This window comes from Ranitomeya variabilis, chromosome 2 (genome assembly GCF_051348905.1).
Source record: "Ranitomeya variabilis isolate aRanVar5 chromosome 2, aRanVar5.hap1, whole genome shotgun sequence".
NCBI classification, from domain to species: domain Eukaryota; kingdom Metazoa; phylum Chordata; class Amphibia; order Anura; family Dendrobatidae; genus Ranitomeya; species Ranitomeya variabilis.
Window position 1 is genome coordinate 789,033,005 of NC_135233.1, and position 23,020 is coordinate 789,056,024.

A 23,020-nucleotide genomic window follows, 5' to 3' on the forward strand; every position below is an offset into this window, starting at 1 on the left:
AAATACGGCAGCTGTCAGTCACATGACCTGTCTATTATGTGTATGTGTGAGCTAATATATACTGCCAGGGGGGAGGGCTTCCTGTTGGCTGGGGATTTATCAGGCTGCCAATAGCAACCAATCACAGCTCAGCTTCTATTTTGCTACAGTTAATTAACCTGAGCTCTGATTGGTTAATATAGGCAACAAAGACATTCTCAGTATAACAAAGCTAATATATGTTGTGAAATGCTTCTATTTGCTTAGTTTTTGCCTTTTAATAATTACATTTCTATCTATTTGTTTTGTGGTTTTTGTGTGCAGAATAAATTTTTGTTAACACATTCTATTTTGCTAACAGCAGTCATTAACCCGGGCGAAGCCGGGTAGTACAGCTAGTACTAGTAATAAAACGCACAAAAAAACAATACAAGAATCGATGTAAACAACAAGTAGAAGACCCAATAGTATTTATATGCTCATGTTAACATGAATGGGGATAAAAATCCATGGACGTAGGTATATGGATACGTTGTTGTGTGTACATGATGGCGCCAGGGATAGGGAAAAAATAAGTTGCTAAGTGCAGGATATCAGCTAATATTAAAAGGTATAAAACTAGAACAATCAAAATGCTGATACTTAGGAGTAATGCAAAAAGCAACGTTCAAAGGGCGTTCGGATAGAGATCTGCAAGCTGGGAAAAAGAAAGGAGGCACAACGCCCAATCTTAATGTATTGAAATAGTGAAACTTTATAGCCAGATAATTTAGATTTCATCTCATCATCATGGCTCCTCATCCCCATCCTTGGCTGCATGGCTCCTCATCCCCATCCTTGGCTGCATGGCTCCTCATCCCAATCCCTGGCTGCATGGCTCCTCATCCCCATCCTGCATGCATGGCCGCCATGAGAAAAGCAAATTAAAAAAAAAAAAAAAAAAAGAACATCCTACCTACTTTCCCTGCGCACACTCGCATCTTAGTCGGGTGCCAGCAGCTGCTGTGTCCGGGCAATCACGTGTCCCCGCTCATTAAGAGAATGAATATTTACCTCTGTCCACACCTGTGGGAGTGGAGAGAGGTGAATATTCATTACCTTAATGAGCGGGCACCCATGATAGCTCGGCAGTTGCTGGAAGCCGGCGGCTGTAACTGTGTGCACAATAAGAGAAATCAGTATTCATTGCCAGTGCCGTGAGTATTCATTTCTCTTTAGCAACGGGCACAGTTACCACCACTTCTGCCTCCTGTGACCCGCTGCTCCCCCTCCGTCTTCTGTCACAATAACTCGTGTATAAGCCGAGGGGGTGTCTTCGGCACAAATAAATAAATATACATACATACATATATACATTCACATATACACACTTTTTTTACATTTTAAAAATTACTCAAAGGAAAGATGGAGTGTGCAGTGGGCAGTGCTCGCCACTGAGCCGGGCCAGTGCCAGCTCTGGCTGTGAGGTTAGATAATAAAGCACAGGGAGCTGTCAAGTTTGGTAGAGCCGCAGGTAAACCAAGTGGGGGCGGGGCACGAAGTGAAATTCAGGAGGAACAAAAGTTAGAAACAAAATCAAAATTTATAGGGTTGTTACATAGTAAACTACAGCACAGATTAGCTTAAAAAACATTATGATTTTCGGGATTGGATACCCTCTAAGTATCAGCAGTTTGATTGCTCTAGCTTATATCTAAATATTAGCGGACATCATGCTACTTATTATTTTTTCTTATCTCTGGCGCCATCAAGTACACTCACAACAACATATCCATATATTTATATCCATGGATTTTTATCCCCATCGATATCAACATGAGCATATAAATACTATTGGGTCTTCGACTTGCTCTACACCTTTTTTCTGCTTTTTTTTGTTCTTTACTTTGCTTGGATTACTGTACTGGTTTATTACTATTTTTCATTACAGTATGTAACTTTCCACATTAATGGTTGGTCGCATTCATGCTCTTCTGGATAGGTTAACCTTAGCTATTGAGGAGTTAGGATAGGTCTCTAATATCAAATCAGTGGGGGTTCGACCCAGGGCCGGCGTCAGCGGACGGCAGGGTCGGGCAGATGCCGGGGCCCCCTGACTTCTGGGGGCCCCCCTAGCAGGGGCGGACTGGGCCGGGTTGCAAAGATGCAAATGCCCCCCGGGCCGCTCCCCCTGCAGCTGATCAGGGCCGGCCGCCTGGTGGTGGCTGTAAAGCTGCAAATTGTGTGCAAAGCTGCATCAAATTGTGCGCGGCCGTGTGCGCTGCACTGTGAAGCGGCCGGCAGCAGTCACAGTCGGCGCACACGTCCGCGCCGGGTCCGGGAGCTTTGTGCGCGGCTGTCAGCTTGACGGCTGCACAGCTCCTGCTCCCTCCAGGCTCCATGATATCTCTCTATGCTTCCGGGTCAGGTGTCGGGCGTGCGCGATGACGTCATCGCGCACGTGCCGACATGTCCCGGCCAGGACGCTAGCGGAGAGGCGCTGCAAGGGAGCGAGTGGTGATGTAAGTATAAAAAAACCTTTTTTTTTTTTTTTTTTTTTAAATTAAATGGTGGGTAACTGCAAATGAAGAAGTGGGGAGGGGTGAAAGGAGGCTGCACATGATGGAGTTTTGGGGGTTAAAGGAGGCTGCACATGATGGAATTTGGGGGGGTTAAAGGAGGCTGCACATGATGGAATTTGGGGGTTAAAGGAGGCTGCACATGATGGAATTTGGGGGTTAAAGGAGGCTGCACATGATGGAATTTGGGGGGTTAAAGGAGGATGCACATGGTGGAATTTGGGGGGTTAAAGGAGGCTGCACATGACGGAATTTGGGGGGTTAAAGGAGGCTGCACATGATGGAATTTTGGGGGTTAAAGGAGGATGCACATGGTGGAATTTGGGGGGATTAAAGGAGGCTGCACATGACGGAATTTGGGGGGTTAAAGGAGGCTGCACATGATGGAATTTGGGGGTTAAGGAGGACTGCACATGATGAAGGAGGAGTTGGGCTGCACATGATGAAGTGGGGGAGTTGGGCTGCACATGATGAAGTGGGGGAGTTGGGCTGAACATGATGAAGTGGGGGTAAGGAGGACTGCACATGAAGTGGGAGGTAAGGGGGACTGCACATGATGGGGGACTCGTAAGCTTGCAATCTATGAGGTTGCATAATAACCAATTATATATTGATTGTGGGTGGACCTCTGTATTCAGATGTGTAGTGTAGAAGAAAGGGAAAAAGTGGGGAATGTGCTCTAGATAACTGTGTTTTTTTTATGCAGAGGCGAGTCCTGGCTGGAAGAAGCGATGGCGGTCTGTGCTGCATGAATGAGAAAAGCAAAGATGAAGGACTTCAGCTAGAGACGTCACTGGTGAGTCAGTGTATTACCTGTGCACTGACACTATACACTGTATACTATATACAGAGCTCCTGTATATAATGTCACTGGCAGTGGTGATCACTGTATTACCTGTACACTGGCACTTTTTACAGAGCTCCTGTGTATAATGTCACTGGTGATCCCTGTATTACCTGTACACTGACACTATATACAGAGCTCCTGTGTATAATGTCACCAGTGATCACTGTGTTACATGTACACTGACAGTAAATACAGAGTTCATGTAAATAGCACTTAGTATTGTGGTTTTTTTTAAATTAATGCATTTACAATTGTATTTATATATTTATATCCTTCAAAGGCCCATACATGTCGTTGCACAGTAGGGGCATTACTACTTTCTGTGGGATTTTGGGGGGTGGGAGTAATCCTAGCAATGACACAATTGATTAAATATTGGGGTCAGTGGTCCACACTGCAGGTGCACACAGAGTGGGGAGTTTTTGTAGGTAGGGAATAGATGGGGAAGAAAGGTTTAAAGGAGCACCTAAGAAAAGTAACTACTGTTAAAGATCTAGCAAAAGGCATAAATTGTTTAAATTTGTTTAGAAGTTTACAACTTACAGAGAAGCAAATTTATCAAAAGTTTCCCTGATATATTGCACTTTCTCTATTTTGCACTAGTGTTTTTATAAAGTTTACATAGTTTTTTTCTAAATAAAATATTTGGGTCTCTGTGGTCCCTGCTGTTTTACTGTCGCCACATGATTTGCTCCACAAGGGGGCCCACTGAGGTTCTGTCGCCCAAGGGCCCATGAAAACCTGGAGCCGGCCCTGGTTCGACCCATGGCAATCCCACCGATCCACCATCTGCAGCACTAACAGCAGTCAGGTGTGAACAATGTAGAGAACAAAAACAGCACATCGGTCATATTACTATATAATGTACTGGAAAATAGAAAACAAAATGCCAAGTGAAGTGAAATGGCATAATTTTGTTTATTGCCACCATTTACACCAGGGCTGTGGAGTCGGTAAGCCACAGGTGCGACTCCAACTCCTGGATTTTATCAGGTTCCGGCTCCAACTCCTTCATAAATGGCCAATTCGTAACAATAAATTTACTGTTGTAAAATATTAACATCGTGCTTATTCAGTTTCTCACCATCATATAAGTAATCAGACCACTTAGAGCAAAAACTATATTTATTAGAATACAATTAGAATATAGCAAATAACTTTTATAAACTTTTCTAAACTCTTGTAAGTAAATATGCTATAAACACTGTTATGCAGTTAATAAGAAGAAATCTATAAATTTGTCCTCAGAAAAAGTATTGCCTCTGTCAGATCCTCCTTCATGGATGCCCTCAAATCTGATCTAATTATTTTGAGAGCAGAGAACAACCTCTCTACACTAACTTGGATAGGTGGCAAAGCAGTATCCACTCGGGCAACATCTCCGACAATGTCAGGATACAGAGGAATCGCTTGTTGCACTGTTATTTTTGATGAACGGTCAAATTTCTCAATTCCTTTCCGTGCACATGAAAAATTCTGCTGAAATGTACTGGCTGTGTTCTTTGATGGGGATGACTCTTCTTCTATGCGGGAACGCTTTGCACGGTCCTTGTGATCCAAATATTTTTCGAAATTAAATTCTTCATCAGTTGATGAGGGTGAAGATGTGGCAGGATGACCAAATTCTTCTTGTTCCTCCTGACTGTTCTGCAACCCTTTCATCCTTACTGCTATTTCAAACAGAGCTTCTTTTCCTTTAGTTAGCTGTTGATCATCTAGAAGAATCCGATGCATTGGGTCTACATAAACAGCTGCCAAATGTTATTTTGTAATAGTAGCTCCTCTCTCCGTTTCATTGATGTAGCAATGCCACTTGCAATTAACCCTCCTCTTTGGGACAGGCGAAACATCAGGTTCTTCCACTCCTTTAAGAAAATACCTGGAGTTAAGTCCTCCGCTTGTGGGTGAGGGGAAAAATTACCTGGAAATAAGATTCACCGTGTCCTTACAGTTACGGTGATAAACTTGCATAGCTTTTGTTTTTAAGTGGTGAAAACAAAATTCTGAAATTCATTTAAAAAAAAAAAAAAAGTGCTTGTGTCATTTTCATTTTGCAGTTGATGGAGCTTAGCGAGGGGATTGTATTTGTCGGGCAACATGATATTTTTCTTTCTTCTATTTTGGGGTGGATACGACAATTTTAAAGGAGTTGTGGCAACCCAAAAATATGAATTCTAGCATTTTGATTTTTTTTCTCTTTACATCGGGTTAATTAATGTTAGATTTTGATAGATTGGACTTTTACGGACACAGCGATACCATGAGTATTCAATTTATTCAGCTCTATTTTAAATGGGGGGAACAGTAGCTGTTTTTTTTTTTTGTCCAAAACACTTTTTTCCTGCATTTGTCCCCTCGGTCGACTTGAACCTCTGAGATAGCTTGTAGTATATACAGCAACATCCCAGTATTGCCACACAGAGCAAAAATCACCATGTCCTATTAACGCCAGCCAGAAGCCGTTTTTCACAGGACTAAAGTCATGACAGGCAAAGAGGTCTTCAGCAGACCCCTGGCAGTAATGGCAACCCATTGGTGCCCCGCGATCGCATCACGGGGGTGCGGATGACTGGTGGGAACAGATCAACACCCCACCCCCCAGATGAGTGCTGTAGATGGCACTGTGATTGATTGACAGCGGCATTTAGCTGGTTAACAGTTGTGGAGATCTGCTCCTCTTACGGCTATTAGAATGACACAGCAATCATCTAGAGCAGGCCTGGGCAAAGTGCGGCCCGTGGACCACATCCGGCCCTCTGGCTATCTCAGTCCGGCCCGCGGACCGAGACAGCCGTGGGCGGGAAATCAGAGGTCCACGGGCCGTACTGTGCCTGCCTGCTCGATGTCTCCATGTGCGGCTCTGGGCTGCGCTCGCCGCTGACTCCTCTGTTGGAGGGGCCTCCGGCACACATGGGGGGGTAACATGCTGCACATGGGGGGGTAACATGCTGCACATGGGGGGGTAACATGCTGCACATGGGGAGGCTATTGAGGCGACATGCATTGTATATAGGGAGGCTGTGTGGGGCTCAAGCTGTATATAGGGAGGCCGTGTGGGGCTCACGCTGTATATGGGGAGGCCGTGTGGGGCTCATGCTGTATATGGGGAGGCCGTGTGGGGCTCATGCTGTATATGGGGAGGCCGTGTGGGGCTCATGCTGTATATGGGGAGGCCGTGTGGGGCTCATGCTGTATATGGGGAGGCCGTGTGGGGCTCATGCAGTATATGGGGAGGCTGTGTGGGGCTCATGCTGTAGGGGAGGCTGTGTGGGGTTCATGCTGTATATGGGGAGGCAGTGTGGGGTTCATGCTGTATATGGGGAGGCCGTGTGGGGCTCATGCTGTATATGGGGAGGCCGTGTGGGGCTCATGCTGTATATGGGGAGGCCGTGTGGGGCTCATGCTGTATATGGGGAGGCCGTGTGGGGCTCATGCTGTATATGGGGAGGCCGTGTGGGGCTCATGCTGTAGGGGAGGCTGTGTGGGGCTCATGCTGTAGGGGAGGCTGTGTGGGGCTCATGCTGTAGGGGAGGCTGTGTGGGGCTCATGCTGTATATGGGGAGGCAGTGTGGGGTTCATGCTGTATATGGGGAGGCCGTGTGGGGCTCATGCTGCATATGGGGGAGGCTGTGTGGGGCTCATGCCGCATATAAGGGGCTGTTGGGGGCTCATACGATATACAGAAGGGGCTGTGTGTGGGTTCAAATTATATATAGGGGGATGTCAGCATTCTTAATTCTGATCAATATTAAGTTATACAATATTAATAAAATCAATAATATAATAATAAATCGATATTAATATTGAGCAGAAATAATTTCGGCCTACTGGATCAGCCCTCCATAATGGTCACGGTCTCTCTCAAAAAAAAAAAGAAAATTAATTGCCCACCCCTGATCTAGAGGGCTCAGCTCCAGAGCCCAAGCCAGTCATCCTCTGCCAACATTAAGCTAAAGCCTGCAAACCCTGAAAAAAATTATTATATATATATATATATATATTTAAAAAAAACATTTAGGCAAATTTGGAAGCAGTACTTTTGTTCCTATCTAAATGACAAGTAGCATGCCAGAACCAGATACACTACCAGAGCGGGGGGTTGGTGTCCATTTTGGAGGATTCGGTATAAAACGGACTGACTGACAATATATAATAAATTGGGTACAGTAATACAATGCAGGATGTGATGGAAATCTCTTCATAACAATTTGGGAAAGTTATGAAATGTCCTATAAATATCAGTTCTATTCCTGATCTAAGGAGCTCGGCTTTTAGTGAAGATGAATCTGTGCTGCACTTTATGTACATGAGTTGGAAATCAGGGAAACTGAGGAGTCGGAGGTTTGGCTTACTGACTCCACATTCCTGTGTACTACGTGTGGTTGGTTAAGCCTAATGAGGTCCATCATAATAAACATAAGGCAGGTGAGAACAGAGCTAACCATCATAAAATGAACCGAGTGCACACACAGCAGAAGAGTAGGATAAGATAGAAGTAATACATTTAGGCCATTACCTTTAGACCATTCAAACTGGGCAAATGCTACATGCACAAAAGCAAACTTTTTGCAGTTTAGTCTTGCAAGCTGGAACTGATCACGCGCTTCATCTTGGTCTAGTATACTAAAAATACAAAATGAAGTAAGAAGCATAAAGATCATCGCAAGGAAAAGGGAACCCGTCATCAAAATTAAACGTATGAAAACAATAAAAAAATAAAATAAAATAAGTTAAATAAAACGGTAACCAAATATTATTCAGGTTAAAACAGTCTACTCATTTCAGCACTGGCCGAAATATAAAAACCACTGGCAGCACACTATAAAATCAGAGCACCAGGGTCACCTTGGTGTCGCCACATTAATTGTGCCTAGGAGGACATCACTTTGCACATATACCAGCTTAACATCACAGTCAACATGCGAAGCACAGACTGGCCGAGATGTGCCAAGCGAGAGGTCAATAAGAGTGTACATAGTAACAATGAGAAGACTTCCCAGTATAACCCTAACGATTATTTAGAGCTGTGCACTGTGGTTTAATAACCTTAATTTTTCCATCTTATTAAAAGTAAAAATGTTAACAAACATCTGCTATTTAAGCCCAATAGCATCTAGATCAATGTTTTTAGCCCAAGCTTTGAGGACCTGTTCTCTTTACTACAAAAACAGTGACAGAACAACCAAGAGTCCAGATATCTCCACATGCTAGTTGGGCGGATGCCAGGAGATACCAGGACATTACCCGCCTGTATCCATTAAGCCAACTGCAAAGTTTGGCGAAGGAGGGATAATGCTATGGGGTTGGCAAAGGCTCCTTAGAGGCAGCGAAGAGAGATCTTGATGCTTCAGCATACCAAGACATTTTGGACAATGATATACTTCTAATTTTATGGAAACAGTCTAGTGAAGGCCATTTTCTCTTCTAGCATGACGGTGCCCCATTGTACAAAGCAAGGTCCACAAAGCCATGGCTGGGGGAGTTTGATTTGGAAGAACATAACTGGAGGCATAGAGCTCTGACCTCAACGGCCATGTCAACCAGAAACTCAAATCCAAGATCAGTGTCTGACCTCGCAAACGCTCTTTTGGATGAATGGGCAAAAATTCCAACAGACACCCTGGTGAGACTGAACTGCACCTCGGGCAAAAAGGCAAAGAGACTGAATTGAGGCCCCATGAATATTGTGCACAGGACCTATTCTGATTAATGGGACCCATGCATGATTCTCACTGGGTGCTGGATGGCAGACTTGGCAGCTGTACCAGCCAGGAGGCAGTTTCTTCTCTTCTCTCTACATGTCTGATCAGACACAAGAGCTTGTACAATTTGTTTAGGAAGCCAAAAAAAACCCTAAACTCTTGCACATTAATCTAGTGCAACACTTTATAGAAAGCCACGTATGACAACTGCGGTCAAGGATAAGTCCTCATACTTACGATTTTAACTCTGCAAATCGAACAGAGATCTTTGCATAGCTCTCATTATGGCTGTGCTTTTCTGGAGAAAGCATTTCAACGGCTTTCGTGTAACTATCGATTAGTTTATTCAGCAGCATCCTATCACTCTGCGGCAGGCCTGTACTCTCCAGTTTTAAAAGGAAAGACAGCCATTCTTCTGGAGTCTTTGGGGTTAACAGATGATTGAAGAACCCGGAGTGCTCTGTGAGAAAGGACAGCGATTGTTCTTTCATCAGTATATAGTGACAACAAAAAAATATACACAAATCACGACCTAAACTAATCTAAGTAACATAGAAAATTCCAAATCAAGCCACTGTACCCAAAATGTCTGCTATGCCTAAAGTCACTGCACCAACGGCCTCTGACTGTTGTCAAAATGGACAAAATTTAACTTGTGATTACTTTGGCCCCGATTCAATTTTAAAGACAAAAGTGGCGTAAAAACAAATGGCAAGGAAAAAAAACAACAACATTTGGTCTCACAGGTTTTTACAGACTGCTGTATAAAGAGGGGATGCTACACAATGAGTTAATTTTGTCAAATGAAATGGAAAAATGTCTGATGTTCATCTTCTGATCTGTATTCTGCTGTGAATAAAATATGGATGTCAGAAACATTCTGGGAATTGGGGTTATAAATAAAAAGGCTCATCTCTATGTAACCGAATGCCGGATTATATAAATGAAAAAAAGCGGACTGCTCATTGGAGCGACAGCGGGACAGTTTGTACTTGGTGACAGGCCCTCTAGTCTCTGGACTCCTCTCCCACATATGCACAGAGCAGCGTACGGGCTGGGACTTTCTGCTCTGTGCACGGGCTCACACTTCTGTCTTATGATTTAAGCACATTGAGACAGTGTTTTGAGTGATCATGAGTGTCAGCGACTGGCCCCTCAACGATCTGCAAGATGTTTAAAGACATTTTTCGGACTATAAGACTCACTTTTTCACAAAAAAATTTGGCAGGAAAATGGGGAGGGGGTGTCCATCTTCTAGTCCAAACGCAGGGGGGTTGCGGCAGTGGTGCAGCAGCGTCCCTTCCTCAGGGAACAGACGTAGGCAGAGGCCATCTTCCTGAAGCAGTGGGCCGCCGGAGTCGGATTGAGATCTCAGCTGACCTCTCAGGCTCCATCTTCCTGAGGCTGTGGGCTTGAGACCTCGGTGGCCCTCGGCTTCAGGAAAATGGGCGCTGAAGATCTCGGTGGCCATTTTCCTGAAGCCAGGGGTAGCAGAGATCTCAATCTGCGCATGCACGGCCTCAGGAAAATGGCTGCGAAGAAACCGGTGATGCACTCGGCTCGGCTCACCTTGGTCACCGGGCCGCAGCGGCGCCACATTTCTGCCGCCGGTATCCTGAGGAAGGGACTCTGCCTCACCGCCGACACCGGACCCACAACATCGCACCGCTGGGATACCCCAGGACTGCAGCATTGCCCCACTTCTGCCGCCACCGGTTTCCTGAGGAAGGAACCATGCCTCCTGTGACCCCACCTCCTGTGATACCTTAAATTCAGACAATAAGACGGACCGCCATCTTATAAAAATCTTTTTTCTGCTATTCTCCTATTGTCTTATGGTACCGTGCGTCTTATAGTCCGAAAAATAAGGTAATATGCAGAAACAAATTAAAGAAAATGTGTAAAGTGGAGGTATACTTTATAGGGAACCGGTCACCAGGTGTAACAGATATGAGATAAGACCACCACCTCAGACCTGATATGCAGCATTCACACTCTTTGACCATCACCTTCTGCACCCTGTAGCACTTTACTCTGCCCTTGAAAGGACAGAGAAGTACAAGCACACAGTGGATGACGTAGGACACGTCATTCACATGAAGGAGGATGGCACTGTAAGAAGAGAGGAGGCGCCAAACCGCGGTACCCATCAGACCGGACTGCCCTATAGGCGAGTATTATCAAAGTTTTTCAAATATATAATGGTCGGCGCAAAAGCGGCAATCCTAGGGGAAAAAAAAACGCAGCTGCAAAACAGGACAAAAACCACAAATATTGTCAACAGTAAAAATATATAAAACCTTAGGTTGTTTTGCGCTATGCAAATAATCTCCACCTTATAATAACACAACTTCCTATGTTCTATGAAACCTGCTGCTTTTTTAATATAAATACCATGCAACAAATAAAAAAACCACCCTCAAAAAATAAGCACAAAGACATAAATAACTACATATATAAAACAATCCACTAATCTTCCTCAGACTATAAACCAGTTAGTTCGAGTACAGCAAGTTCGTTAGCAGTTCACTGTGGAAAAGTGCATAGTGCTAGCAAATACCTCATCAAGCGATGCTATCAGTCTCAAGAGCGAAGGTGCAGTCGCAGATGATGTCCAGATGACGTCCGAGGTAGAAGGAATGTGTCTTCAGGAGTGTAGTCCCGGCCGGTGACATACACCCCCTGAATGTCCTCACTAGTGGTGCGCAACAGAAGCCGGTACACGCTTGGAGCCTGAGGTGCTGCAGACGCCGAACAGGACCTTGCGTGACGTAGGAGTCACGTGACCATCCAAAGTAAGAAACGCTGTGTGGACCAGTTCCTACGCGTTTCGAAGATCGCGGTCTTCTTCATCTGTATTATCAAAAGGTCTTTTTCTTGTGTTGCAGGCCGGATTGGGGGCAGATATACAGCATTATAGAATGCTGTATATGAGAGCTGAAAGGTGGTGGTCTTATCATATGGGACAAACCTGGTGATAAGTTCCCTTTAAATATGGGAATACCCCTTTAACCCCTTCACCACTGGGTCATTTTCGGTTTTTCCTCCCCTTCTTCCCAGCGCCATAACTTCTTTACTTTTCCATCAATATGGCCATGTGAAGGCTTATTTTTTGCAGGATTAGTTGCTCTTTTGAATGGCACCATTGATTTTACCATATCGGGTAAAACTGACCTGGCAATATGATTCTCCAGATCAGTATGAATTTGCAGATAAACCTACACAGAATTTTTTTTATTTAAGTGGTGAAAAAAGATTCAGAAATTTGCATGAAAAAAAAAAAAAAATTTGTTTGCATTTGTAGTTCTTTTTCCCAAGACCCGTAGCATTTCCATTTTTCGGAATATGGGACCGTGTGAGGGCTTTTTTTGAGCCCTGAGCTGACATATTTACTGATACCATTTTAGGTAGCTACGATGTTTTGATCGCCAATTATTGCGTATAATTGCTATGTTGCGGTGGCTCAAAAAGCGTAATTCTGGCATTTTCATTTTTTTCTTGCTACACTGGTTAGTGATCATATTAATTTATTTTATATTTTGACAGATTGGACATTTCTGTAAGCAGTAATACCAAATACGTGCAGTCTTCTATTGTTTTATTTTCAATGGGGCAAAAGAGGGGCGATTTTAACTTCTGTTGGGGGGGAGGGTTTATTCCTTTCCAATTTTTTTTTTCACTTTTTAGTATATTTAATAGTCCCTTTAGGAGAATTGAAGATGTGATCATTGTGTTAAACATGGCAGTGCTCCAGCAAACAGAAATCACGCTTTCCTATAAATGCCAGGCACGAGCTGGCATTCATAGGAGTATCGTAATGACAGGCACAGGGGTCTTGTGCAAACTGTCATGACAACCCAATGGCGCCCTGGGATCAAGTGACAGGAGCGCTGATTGACATGCTTCCGGATGGCATATGCTCAATCCCTCTGTTAGTGGTTGCCAGCGGGATTTAACAGGTTAACAGCTGCTGGCAGAGCACCAACCCCCAACCCACCCGCAGCTGTTAAAGACGGGGAAGGTGCAGGCTCGGCGTCAGAACTCACATTAAAGACACGATATAGGACTTAGGCCGGGTTCACATTAGCGTATCTGTGCGCAGCGTATGCCTGCGTACAGATCCGCATGCATCTTGCGTACCTATATTTAACATTGTGTATGCAGGGACATGCATTGACACCAGTTTGTATGCGGATGCGTCCGCATGCGTTTTTTTGCCGTGCCAGCTGAACGCAACATGTTGCATTCTGTCGCGGCAAATATGTGCATGCGGATGAGTGCGTCAAAACACATTACTGTCTATGGGAAAGCATTGGTACGCAAGGACTGTAACTTTTGAGACACGCACTCCTGGAAATATCGAACGCATGCGCATAAACAACGCAAACACAGCCAAAAACGCATACAAACACATGCACACGCAGCGTTTTCTTGCGTCATGCGTAAGCTGATGTGGATAAAAAACGCAGCGTAAGCATGTGTTTGCCCATGCAGATGATACGCTGCACACAGATATGCTAATGTGAACTTAGCCTTTAACATACGTCATGTGTCCTGAAGGGGTTAAGTGTTTCCCAAACTAGAACATAAAACTGCACGCAAACACACAAGGAAAGCAGCATAGGGTGCAGCTTTCACAACAGGTGGTCAATACCGTATGATGTCACTTACCTGTCGTGTCAGCAGAAGATTTGGTGAAAGTTAGTTCATCCGTCAAATTATCTTCATTACCATACTTGGTCTTGAAGCTCTTAACTCTATCCAAAATGGAGGCAATCTTTAACTTCCGTTCACTTATATCTTCATCCTCCATTTTGTACAAATCTAGACTAAGATGACAATGTCAGAGTTAACACACCTCAGAATGGTAAAGGATGTCTGCATTCTAATAAGGGAAATAATGAGGCACTTATCTCATGAAGACAGCACCAGTGCACGTGTCCTCCTATAAGAGAAGCTAACCCCGTGATCAGCCATAGGTCTGGAGACACAACCACGCGCTCTGGACAATGACGTGTGGGTGAAACCACTACAAGACTACCTAGTCTCATCGAAAATCACTACAGCTCACAAAGTACATCTCCCACTCACAAATAATCACCCAAAACTGCTACATTTGGTTCAAGAGCTAGCACTTTTCAGGAAGCCTCCATTTTCTCCTCACAGTTCAGCTTGGCACATGGATTTGTAGAAGAACACGAGACAGAACGTATTAAAATGTAGTTTCTTATGACGAAAAACGGCCATAATGCTTAAAGGGAACCCGTCACCCCGTTTTTTGAAGATGAGCTAAAAATAGCGTTAAATAGGGGCAGAGCTGGGCGTTACATTAGTGTCTGTGTGCCTTTATTACCCACCTATGCTGCCGAAATACCTTTGTAAAGTCGCCGTTTTCTGCTGTCACTCACGCTGGTCTGGTCCTATGGGCGTGGTGACAGCGCTGTTTCTCCCCCAGAATCCTGCTCATCATTCCGTTGGTGGCGTAGTGGTGTGCGCATGTCCAAAAGGCGAATCCACTGCCCAGGAGATGAAAAACAGCGCGATCTGCGCTATTCGCCGTTTACTGGTGGGCGCGGCCATTTTCCTGAAGCCCCGGGCAGCAGAGCGCTCCATCTGCGCACGCGCGGCCACAGGAAAGATGGCCGCGCCCACCGGTAAACGGCTGAATAGCGCAGATCGCGCTCTTTTTCATCTCCTGGGCAGTGGATATTCTCTGTTGGACATGCGCACACCACTACGCCACCAACGGAATGATGAGCAGGATTCTGGGGGAGAAACAGCGCTGTCACCACGCCCATAGGACCAGACCAGCGTGAGTGACAGCAGAAAACAGCGACTTTACAAAGGTATTTCAGCAGCATAGGTGGGTAATAAAGGCACACAAAGACACTAATGTAACGCCCAGCTCTGCCCCTATTTAACGCTATTTTAAGCTCATCTTCACAAAACAGGGTGACAGGTTCCCTTTAAAGTATTGATCCAAAACTACGTTGATTTCAATCCTAAATGCTGATTTAATGTAATAAAACAAATCGAGCTTCTAAAGTACTCTAACTAAAAATTCCCTACCGTTCCCTCTAGAACTACTTTAGTTTTTATTTTTTAACTCCATTTTCATGACATTTTATTTGAGAATCCCTAGTGCATGCTGGGATAGTCATATAAATCATCTGGGGGCCAGGGCTGCTGTCATTGTCAGAGTTTTCCCCACTCAAACAAAGTCATCAGTGAGGTCAGTTTCAGGAGCTGCGCTAGACCCTACTCTACTGAGCATGTGCAGATTATTAACTCTGGTGTAAGCTCAGTAGGATCTTGTCACAGTGCTATATTCTTTTTAAAGTACAGTGACAGTGCGCTCACTCGCTGAAGCTAATGAGAAGGTATGAGGTAGCAAGAGTGCACATTGTAAGGCCTCATTCACAAGTCGGGGTACTGGCTCTTTTCATCCGTGATACTGGGGGGAAAAAGAAAGGACAGATCTCCTTGAGCTTTGCACAGACACATTGTCCATAAAAAAATAGACGTGATCGTCGCCATAAACGATAACGTCTGTGTTCTAGGAAGTCACTCGGTTACCGATACGTCTGAAGGCAGGGACAGTGACGCCAGCACGGATTGGGCACCGCAGGAACGCCACCAGGGCTGGAGGGGAGTACAAGCTGCTTATTTACTGGGGGGCAAATATGAGGGATGAGGAGTGGTCCTAGCAGCCATGGCTCCTTAACCCTTTATGGAGAAACAGTGCAGTTGGCCTCCCCAGATCCAGCAGACGGTGACATGTCAACAGCGCTGCAGCCAATCAGCGATTCGGAGAGGGCTGCTGTCCTACCACACACTGGGCGCCGGGGACCCCACATCCCTGCCCTCGGTGAGGGGCCACACGGCGCTGTCACTGCGCAGGGAGACATCACCCAGAACAGGGCGCACAGGGAGAGAGGGGCCGAGGCCCTGACAGCTGGCGCAGCGATGCACCGGGCGCAGAGATGGGCCGGGGACACAGAGGCCGAGCAGCGTCCGGTCCACGGCGGCGACAACCAGACATTCCTAATGTGCGCCCACGTCCCACATAGTACCTGTCAGCCAGCGCCACTGCGGCCCGGCAGCTCGTCAGGCCGGTAACGGAGGACGGTCCGCGCCCCGGAGATCAGCGCTCGAGCATCGGCTCACGGCGTTAGTTTGAAAATTGCCACCTCCTCGATGCATCAATATGATTGGCCAGCGCAAACGGACCCGGAAGTGACGATTGCCCTTCCTTGTCTTTGGCGGCCATGTTTGTTTGGGGCGGGATGTGACTTCCAGCTGTAGTGGAACAGTGTGCGGGGGACAGAGCTCTCTACTGCCCAGAGACTGCACCGGGAGAGCCGGACGGGGAAGCTGTGCTGTCTGGGCTATGTGTGGGGCGCAGGGACCGGGCAGGTGGCACATATGTGATGACTGCATGACGTACCGTGCTGACGTTGGTTTCTTGCCAATTCATTTTTTTCTGTTTTTTACAGACTTAACAAAATTAAAAACGCACAATATGAAAAAAAATACAATGCTGCGAGGAACCCTGATGTGAATGCGCTTAAAAGCAGCTACAAAGGTTATAAAAATGGCACAAAAGTGGGCGTTAAAGTGACCACTGATCTCACACTGCAGACACATAGATTAGGGGGTAAAGAACCAAAACTATAGCTCAACCTCACGGTGAGGGGAAACTTCTCCCCGCTAAATGGGACCCCGTGAGATGATGGGAAGAAGAGCCGGGAATAGCCTTTATTGAATATTAACCCCTTCATGACCGTGGCAGTTTTCGTTTTTCCGTGTTCGTTTTTCGCTCCCCTCCTTCCCAGAGCCATAACTTTTTTATTTTTCCGTCAATTTGGCCATGTGAGGGCTTATTTTTTGCGGGACGAGTTGTACTTTTGAACGACATCATTGGTTTTACCATGTCGTGTACTAGAAAATGGGAAAAAAATTCCAAGTGCGGTGATATTGCAAAAAAAGTGCAATCCCACACTTGTTTTTTGCTTGGCTATTTTGCTAGGTTCACTAAAAGCTAAAACTGACCTGCCATTATGATTCTCCAGGTCAGTACGAGTTCATAGACACCTAACATGTCTAGGTTATGTTTTACCTAAGTGGTGAAAAAAAATTCCAAACTTTGCAAAAAAAAAAAAAAATTGCGCCATTTTCCGATACTCGTAGCGTCTCCATTTTTCGTGATCTGGGGTCAGGTGAGGGCTTATTTTTTGCGTGCCGAGCTGGCATTTTTAATGATACCATTTTGGTGTAGATACATTCTTTTGATCGCCCGTTATTGCATTTTAATGCAATGTCGCGGCGACCAAAAAAATGTATTTCTGGCGTTTCGATTTTTTTTCTCATTACGCCATTTAGCGATCAGGTTAATGCTTTTTTTTATTGATAGATCGGGCGATTCTGAACGCGGCGATACCAAATATGTGTAGGTTTGATTTTTTTTTTATTGATTTATTTTGATTGGGGCGAAAGGGGGGTGATTTAAACTTTTATGTTTTTTTTATTTTTTTCATTTTTAAAAACTTTTTTTTTCACTTTTGCCATGCTTCAATAGCCTCCATGGGAGGCTAGAAGCAGGCACAACCCGATCGGCTCTGCTACATAACAGCGATCATCAGATCGCTGTTATGTAGCAGAAATACAGGTGTGCTGTGAGTGCCGACCACAGGGTGGCGCTCACAGCTACCGAGGATCAGTAACCATAGAGGTCTCAAGGACCTCTATGGTTACCATTCAGAAGCATGTGACGGGGGTCGGCGATGACGTCATAGTTAAATACCGCTGTCTGCGTTTGACAGCGGCATGTAACTAGTTAATAGGTGCGGGCAGATCGCGATTCTGTTCTGCCCGCGCCTATTGCGGGCACATGTCAGCTGTTCATAACAGCTGACATGTCCCGGCTTTGATGCGGGCTCATCGCGGAGCCCTGCATCAAAGCAGGGGACCTGATGTCGGACGTACTATCCCGTCCGACGTCAGGAAGGGGTTAAAGAAGTTGTCCACTACTATAACCCTTTTTTTCCCCCATAAATCTTGCTATTATGTGCCACTAAAAACATCCACTGTGTTTATTTTAGCAATATTACCTTTTATCATGCTGTAGCAGCACATCTTTAGTGCTGGATTCAGCTCTCATGGGGTTAATCGACAACTTCCTTTCTCCTGACTTATTGTGCTTTAATACTACAAGTTCCATGATGCATTGCACTGCTACTAAGCACGAACCTACCACACCCACTCCAAAACACACCCAACCCCTCCCTCCTCTCCCTCCTCTAGCTTCAAAAAGATTTGTGATGTCATTTCTGTCCAACCTCCTCTTTTACATTTGTCCAACGCACACTCCATTACACACAGATAGATATGAGATAGACAGATGGATAGATAGATAGATAGACAGATAGATAGATAGATAGATAGATAGATAGATAGATAGATAGATAGATAGATAGATAGATATTTCCATAGATATGTCCATATCCATGTTTCTAAACCCCTTCACCCCTGGAGCTTTTTTGTTTTCGTTTATCGCTCCCCTTCTTTCCAGAGCCATAATTTTTCCGCCAATATGGCCATGTGAGGGCTTATCTTTGGCGGGACAAGTTCTACTTTTGAACGACATCATTGGTTTTACCTTGTCGTGTAGCAGAAAATGTGAAAAAAATTCAAAGTGCAATGAAAAAAAAGTGCAATCCCACACTAGTTTTTTGCTTGGCTTTTTTGCTAGGTTCACTAAATGCTAAGGCTGTGTGCACACGTTGTGGATCTGATTGCAGATCCGCAGGGTTTTTTGCCGCACTGAATTGCATCAAATCCGCAGTGTAGTGCACAACCAATGTAAGTCTATGGGAGCCGCAGACTTGTTGTGCACATGCTGCGGAAAAAGCCGCACCGAAACGCAGCTTTTTTTTCTCGCAGCATGTCACTTCTTTTGTGCGGAACTGCAGCGTTTCTGCACCCTTAGACTTTTATTGAGTCGGGCACATCCACAGCAAAACCGCAGATGTAAAAAAGATCTGCAGTTTAGATGCGGATGTGGGTCCGAGAAACGCTGCAGTTCGGGAGGAGGGAAGTGTGTGGGCGGAATGTGGGCGGTGACGGTGTGCGTGTATGTGTGTGCGGGCGGGGTCTGCGGGCTGTTCGGATGTGTGCGGCGCTGTGCGGGACTGTTCAGGTGTGTGCGGGGTCTGCGGGCTGTTCGGATGTTGCGGGACTGTTTGGGTGTGTGCAGGGCTTTTCGGGTGGGTGCCTGGCTGTTCGGGGGTGTGCGGGACTGTCGGGTGTGTGCGGGGCTTTTCAGGTGTGTGCGGGGCTGTGCGGGGGTCTTTTGAGGTGTGTGTGCAGGCATCATCCGATGGGACTACAAGTACGCAGCATCCAATCTGCAGCTCATTCGGATGTAATCCGGACAGTGGACACAGATATATCTATCCACGTATATCTATAGATAGATATAGGAATAGATAGATGTATGCATCTATAGATCTATCTATATGTAGATCTGTCTATCCATTTCATATATCATCTATTTATCTGTGTGTGTAATGGAGTGTGGGTTGGACAAATGTAAAAGAGGAGATTGGACAATAATGACATCACAAATCTTTTTTTTTTGTTCAATAATACATCTTTATTTAGCTTTCAAAAACGCACCAAAACGCATAAAAACAGTGCAAAACAAAAACCGCACCAAAAGCGAATTAAAAAATGCATCAAAACCGCGCAAAAAACGCACCAAAAACTACACCAAAAGCGCATCAAAACTGCACAAAAAACTGCATCAAAACCACACCAAAAACTGCATGAAAAATGCACAAAAACCGCACCAGAAACTGCATAAAAAACGCATCAAAAAAAGGAACCAAAAACTGCATCAAAACTGCACCAAAAACTGCATCAAAAACCGCACCAAAAACTGCACCAAACACTGCATCAAAACCATACCAAGAACTGCATCAAAACCACACCAAAAACTGCATCAAAACCGCCCCAAAAACTGCATCAAAACCACACCAAAACTGCACCAGGTTTTGATGCAGTTTTTGGTGCAGTTTTGATGCTGTTTTTGGTACGTTTTTTGCGCAGTTTTGATGCAGTTTTTGGAAATAAATAAAAGGAAAATATGCATGATTTGAATGGAAACATGCATGAAAAAATGGATTCGGAGGCCAGATTCATCATTTCACATCTCCGTTTCATACGTTTTTCGCCGGATCCATCGCTGTCTGTTTTTTCGCCAGACAGAAAAACCGTTCCTCTGTATGTGTTTTCTGTCCGGCAGAAACAGCTTTTTTGACGGATCCGGCAAAAAACGGATGAAACGTGTGGACATCAGGCGCAATCCGGCGCTAATACAACTCTATGAGAAAAAACGGATCCGGCGGAAAAAAAGGATCCGTTTTTTTAAAAACTCCCCGGATTGTGCCTGACGGCAAAAACCTGATGTGTGAAAGCAGCCAGATATATGGACAGATACATCTATGTATCTATAGATACAGTGCCTACAAGTAGTATTCAACCCCCTGCAGATTTAGCAGGTTTACACATTTGGAATTAACTTGGCATTGTGACATTTGGACTGTTGATCAGCCTGGAAGTGTGAAATGCACTGCAGCAAAAAAGAATGTTATTTCTTTGTTTATTTTTTTTTTAAATTGTGAAAAGTTTTTTCAGAGGGTCATTTATTATTCAACCTGTTATGGTTCTCAATGGCAAGAGAACATAGCCCAGCAAACATAAGTACTAGCTCTTGGAAGGATGGAAACTAAACTGACCATGAACTAAACCTGCCGCACAACTAACAGTAGCCGGGTAGCGTTGCCTACGTTTTTTATCCCTAGACGCCCAGCGCCGGCCGGAGGACTAACTAATCCTGGCAGAGGAAAATATAGTCCTGGCTCACCTCTAGAGAAATTTCCCCGATAGGCAGACAGAGGCCCCCACATATATTGGCGGTGATTTTAGATGAAATGACAAACGTAGTATGAAAATAGGTTTAGCAAAATTGAGGTCCGCTTACTAGATAGCAGGAAGACAGAAAGGGCACTTTCATGGTCAGCTGAAAACCCTATTAAAACGCCATCCTGAAATTACTTTAAGACTCTAGTATTAACTCATAACATCAGAGTGGCAATTTCAGATCACAAGAGCTTTCCAGACACAGAAACGAAACTACAGCTGTGAACTGGAACAAAATGCAAAAACAAACGAGGACTAAAGTCCAACTTAGCTGGGAGTTGTCTAGCAGCAGGAACATGCACAGAAAGGCTTCTGATTACAATGTTGACCGGCATGGAAGTGACAGAGGAGCATGGTTAAATAGCGACTCCCACATCCTGATGGAAACAGGTGAACAGAGGGGATGATGCACACCAGTTCAATTCCACCAGTGGCCACCGGGGGAGCCCAAAATCCAATTTCACAACAGTACCCCCCCCTCAAGGAGGGGGCACCGAACCCTCACCAGAACCACCAGGGCGATCAGGATGAGCCCTATGAAAGGCACGGACCAGATCGGAGGCATGAACATCAGAGGCAGTCACCCAAGAATTATCCTCCTGACCGTATCCCTTCCATTTGACCAGATACTGGAGTTTCCGTCTGGAAACCCGGGAGTCCAAGATTTTTTCCACAACGTACTCCAACTCGCCCTCAACCAACACCGGAGCAGGAGGCTCAACGGAAGGCACAACCGGTACCTCATACCTGCGCAACAATGACCGATGAAAAACATTATGAATAGAAAAAGATGCAGGGAGGTCCAAACGGAAGGACACAGGGTTAAGAATCTCCAATATCTTGTACGGGCCGATGAACCGAGGCTTAAACTTAGGAGAAGAAACCCTCATAGGGACAAAACGAGAAGACAACCACACCAAGTCCCCAACACAAAGCCGAGGACCAACCCGACGCCGGCGGTTGGCAAAAAGCTGAGTCTTCTCCTGGGACAACTTCAAATTGTCCACTACCTGCCCCCAAATCTGATGCAACCTCTCCACCACAGCATCCACTCCAGGACAATCCGAAGATTCCACCTGACCAGAAGAAAATCGAGGATGAAACCCCGAATTACAGAAAAAAGGAGACACCAAGGTGGCAGAGCTGGCCCGATTATTGAGGGCAAACTCCGCTAAAGGCAAAAAAGCAACCCAATCATCCTGATCTGCAGACACAAAACACCTCAAATATGTCTCCAAGGTCTGATTCGTCCGCTCGGTCTGGCCATTAGTCTGAGGATGGAAAGCAGACGAGAAAGACAAATCTATGCCCATCCTAGCACAGAATGCTCGCCAAAATCTAGACACGAATTGGGTTCCTCTGTCAGAAACGATATTCTCCGGAATGCCATGCAAACGGACCACATTTTGAAAAAACAGAGGAACCAACTCGGAAGAAGAAGGCAACTTAGGCAGGGGAACCAAATGGACCATCTTAGAGAAACGGTCACACACCACCCAGATGACAGACATCTTCTGAGAAACAGGAAGATCCGAAATAAAATCCATCGAGATGTGCGTCCAGGGCCTCTTCGGGATAGGCAAGGGCAACAACAATCCACTAGCCCGAGAACAACAAGGCTTGGCCCGAGCACAAACGTCACAAGACTGCACAAAGCCTCGCACATCTCGAGACAGGGAAGGCCACCAGAAGGACCTTGCCACCAAATCCCTGGTACCAAAGATTCCAGGATGACCTGTCAACGCAGAAGAATGAACCTCAGAAATGACTTTACTGGTCCAATCATCAGGAACAAACAGTCTACCAGGTGGGCAACGATCAGGTCTATCCGCCTGAAACTCCTGCAAGGCCCGCCGCAGGTCTGGAGAAACGGCAGACAATATCACTCCATCCTTAAGGATACCTGTAGGTTCAGAGTTACCAGGGGAGTCAGGCTCAAAACTCCTAGAAAG

At 45.3% G+C, this 23,020-nt stretch overlaps 1 protein-coding gene across 5 annotated transcripts in view; it reads right to left on the reverse strand.

Annotated features, from left to right (window-relative positions):
- TTK (TTK protein kinase) overlaps positions 1-23,020 on the reverse strand; it is an 89,639-nt gene that overhangs the window by 47,965 nt on the left and 18,654 nt on the right. Inside the window, exons 1-4 of one of the 5 annotated variants that reach the window (XM_077289828.1) lie at positions 16,160-16,318; positions 13,758-13,915; positions 9,324-9,546; positions 7,901-8,007 (exon numbers count right to left, since the gene is read on the reverse strand). In XM_077289828.1, the coding sequence (XP_077145943.1) occupies positions 7,901-8,007; positions 9,324-9,546; positions 13,758-13,899 (472 nt within the window). In that variant the 5' untranslated portion in view covers positions 13,900-13,915; positions 16,160-16,318. Of the gene's footprint in view, positions 1-7,900; positions 8,008-9,323; positions 9,547-13,757; positions 13,916-16,159; positions 16,319-23,020 lie in introns of those variants that run through there. The other 4 variants (XM_077289829.1, XM_077289827.1, XM_077289831.1 and 1 more) reach the window with 4 other exon arrangements.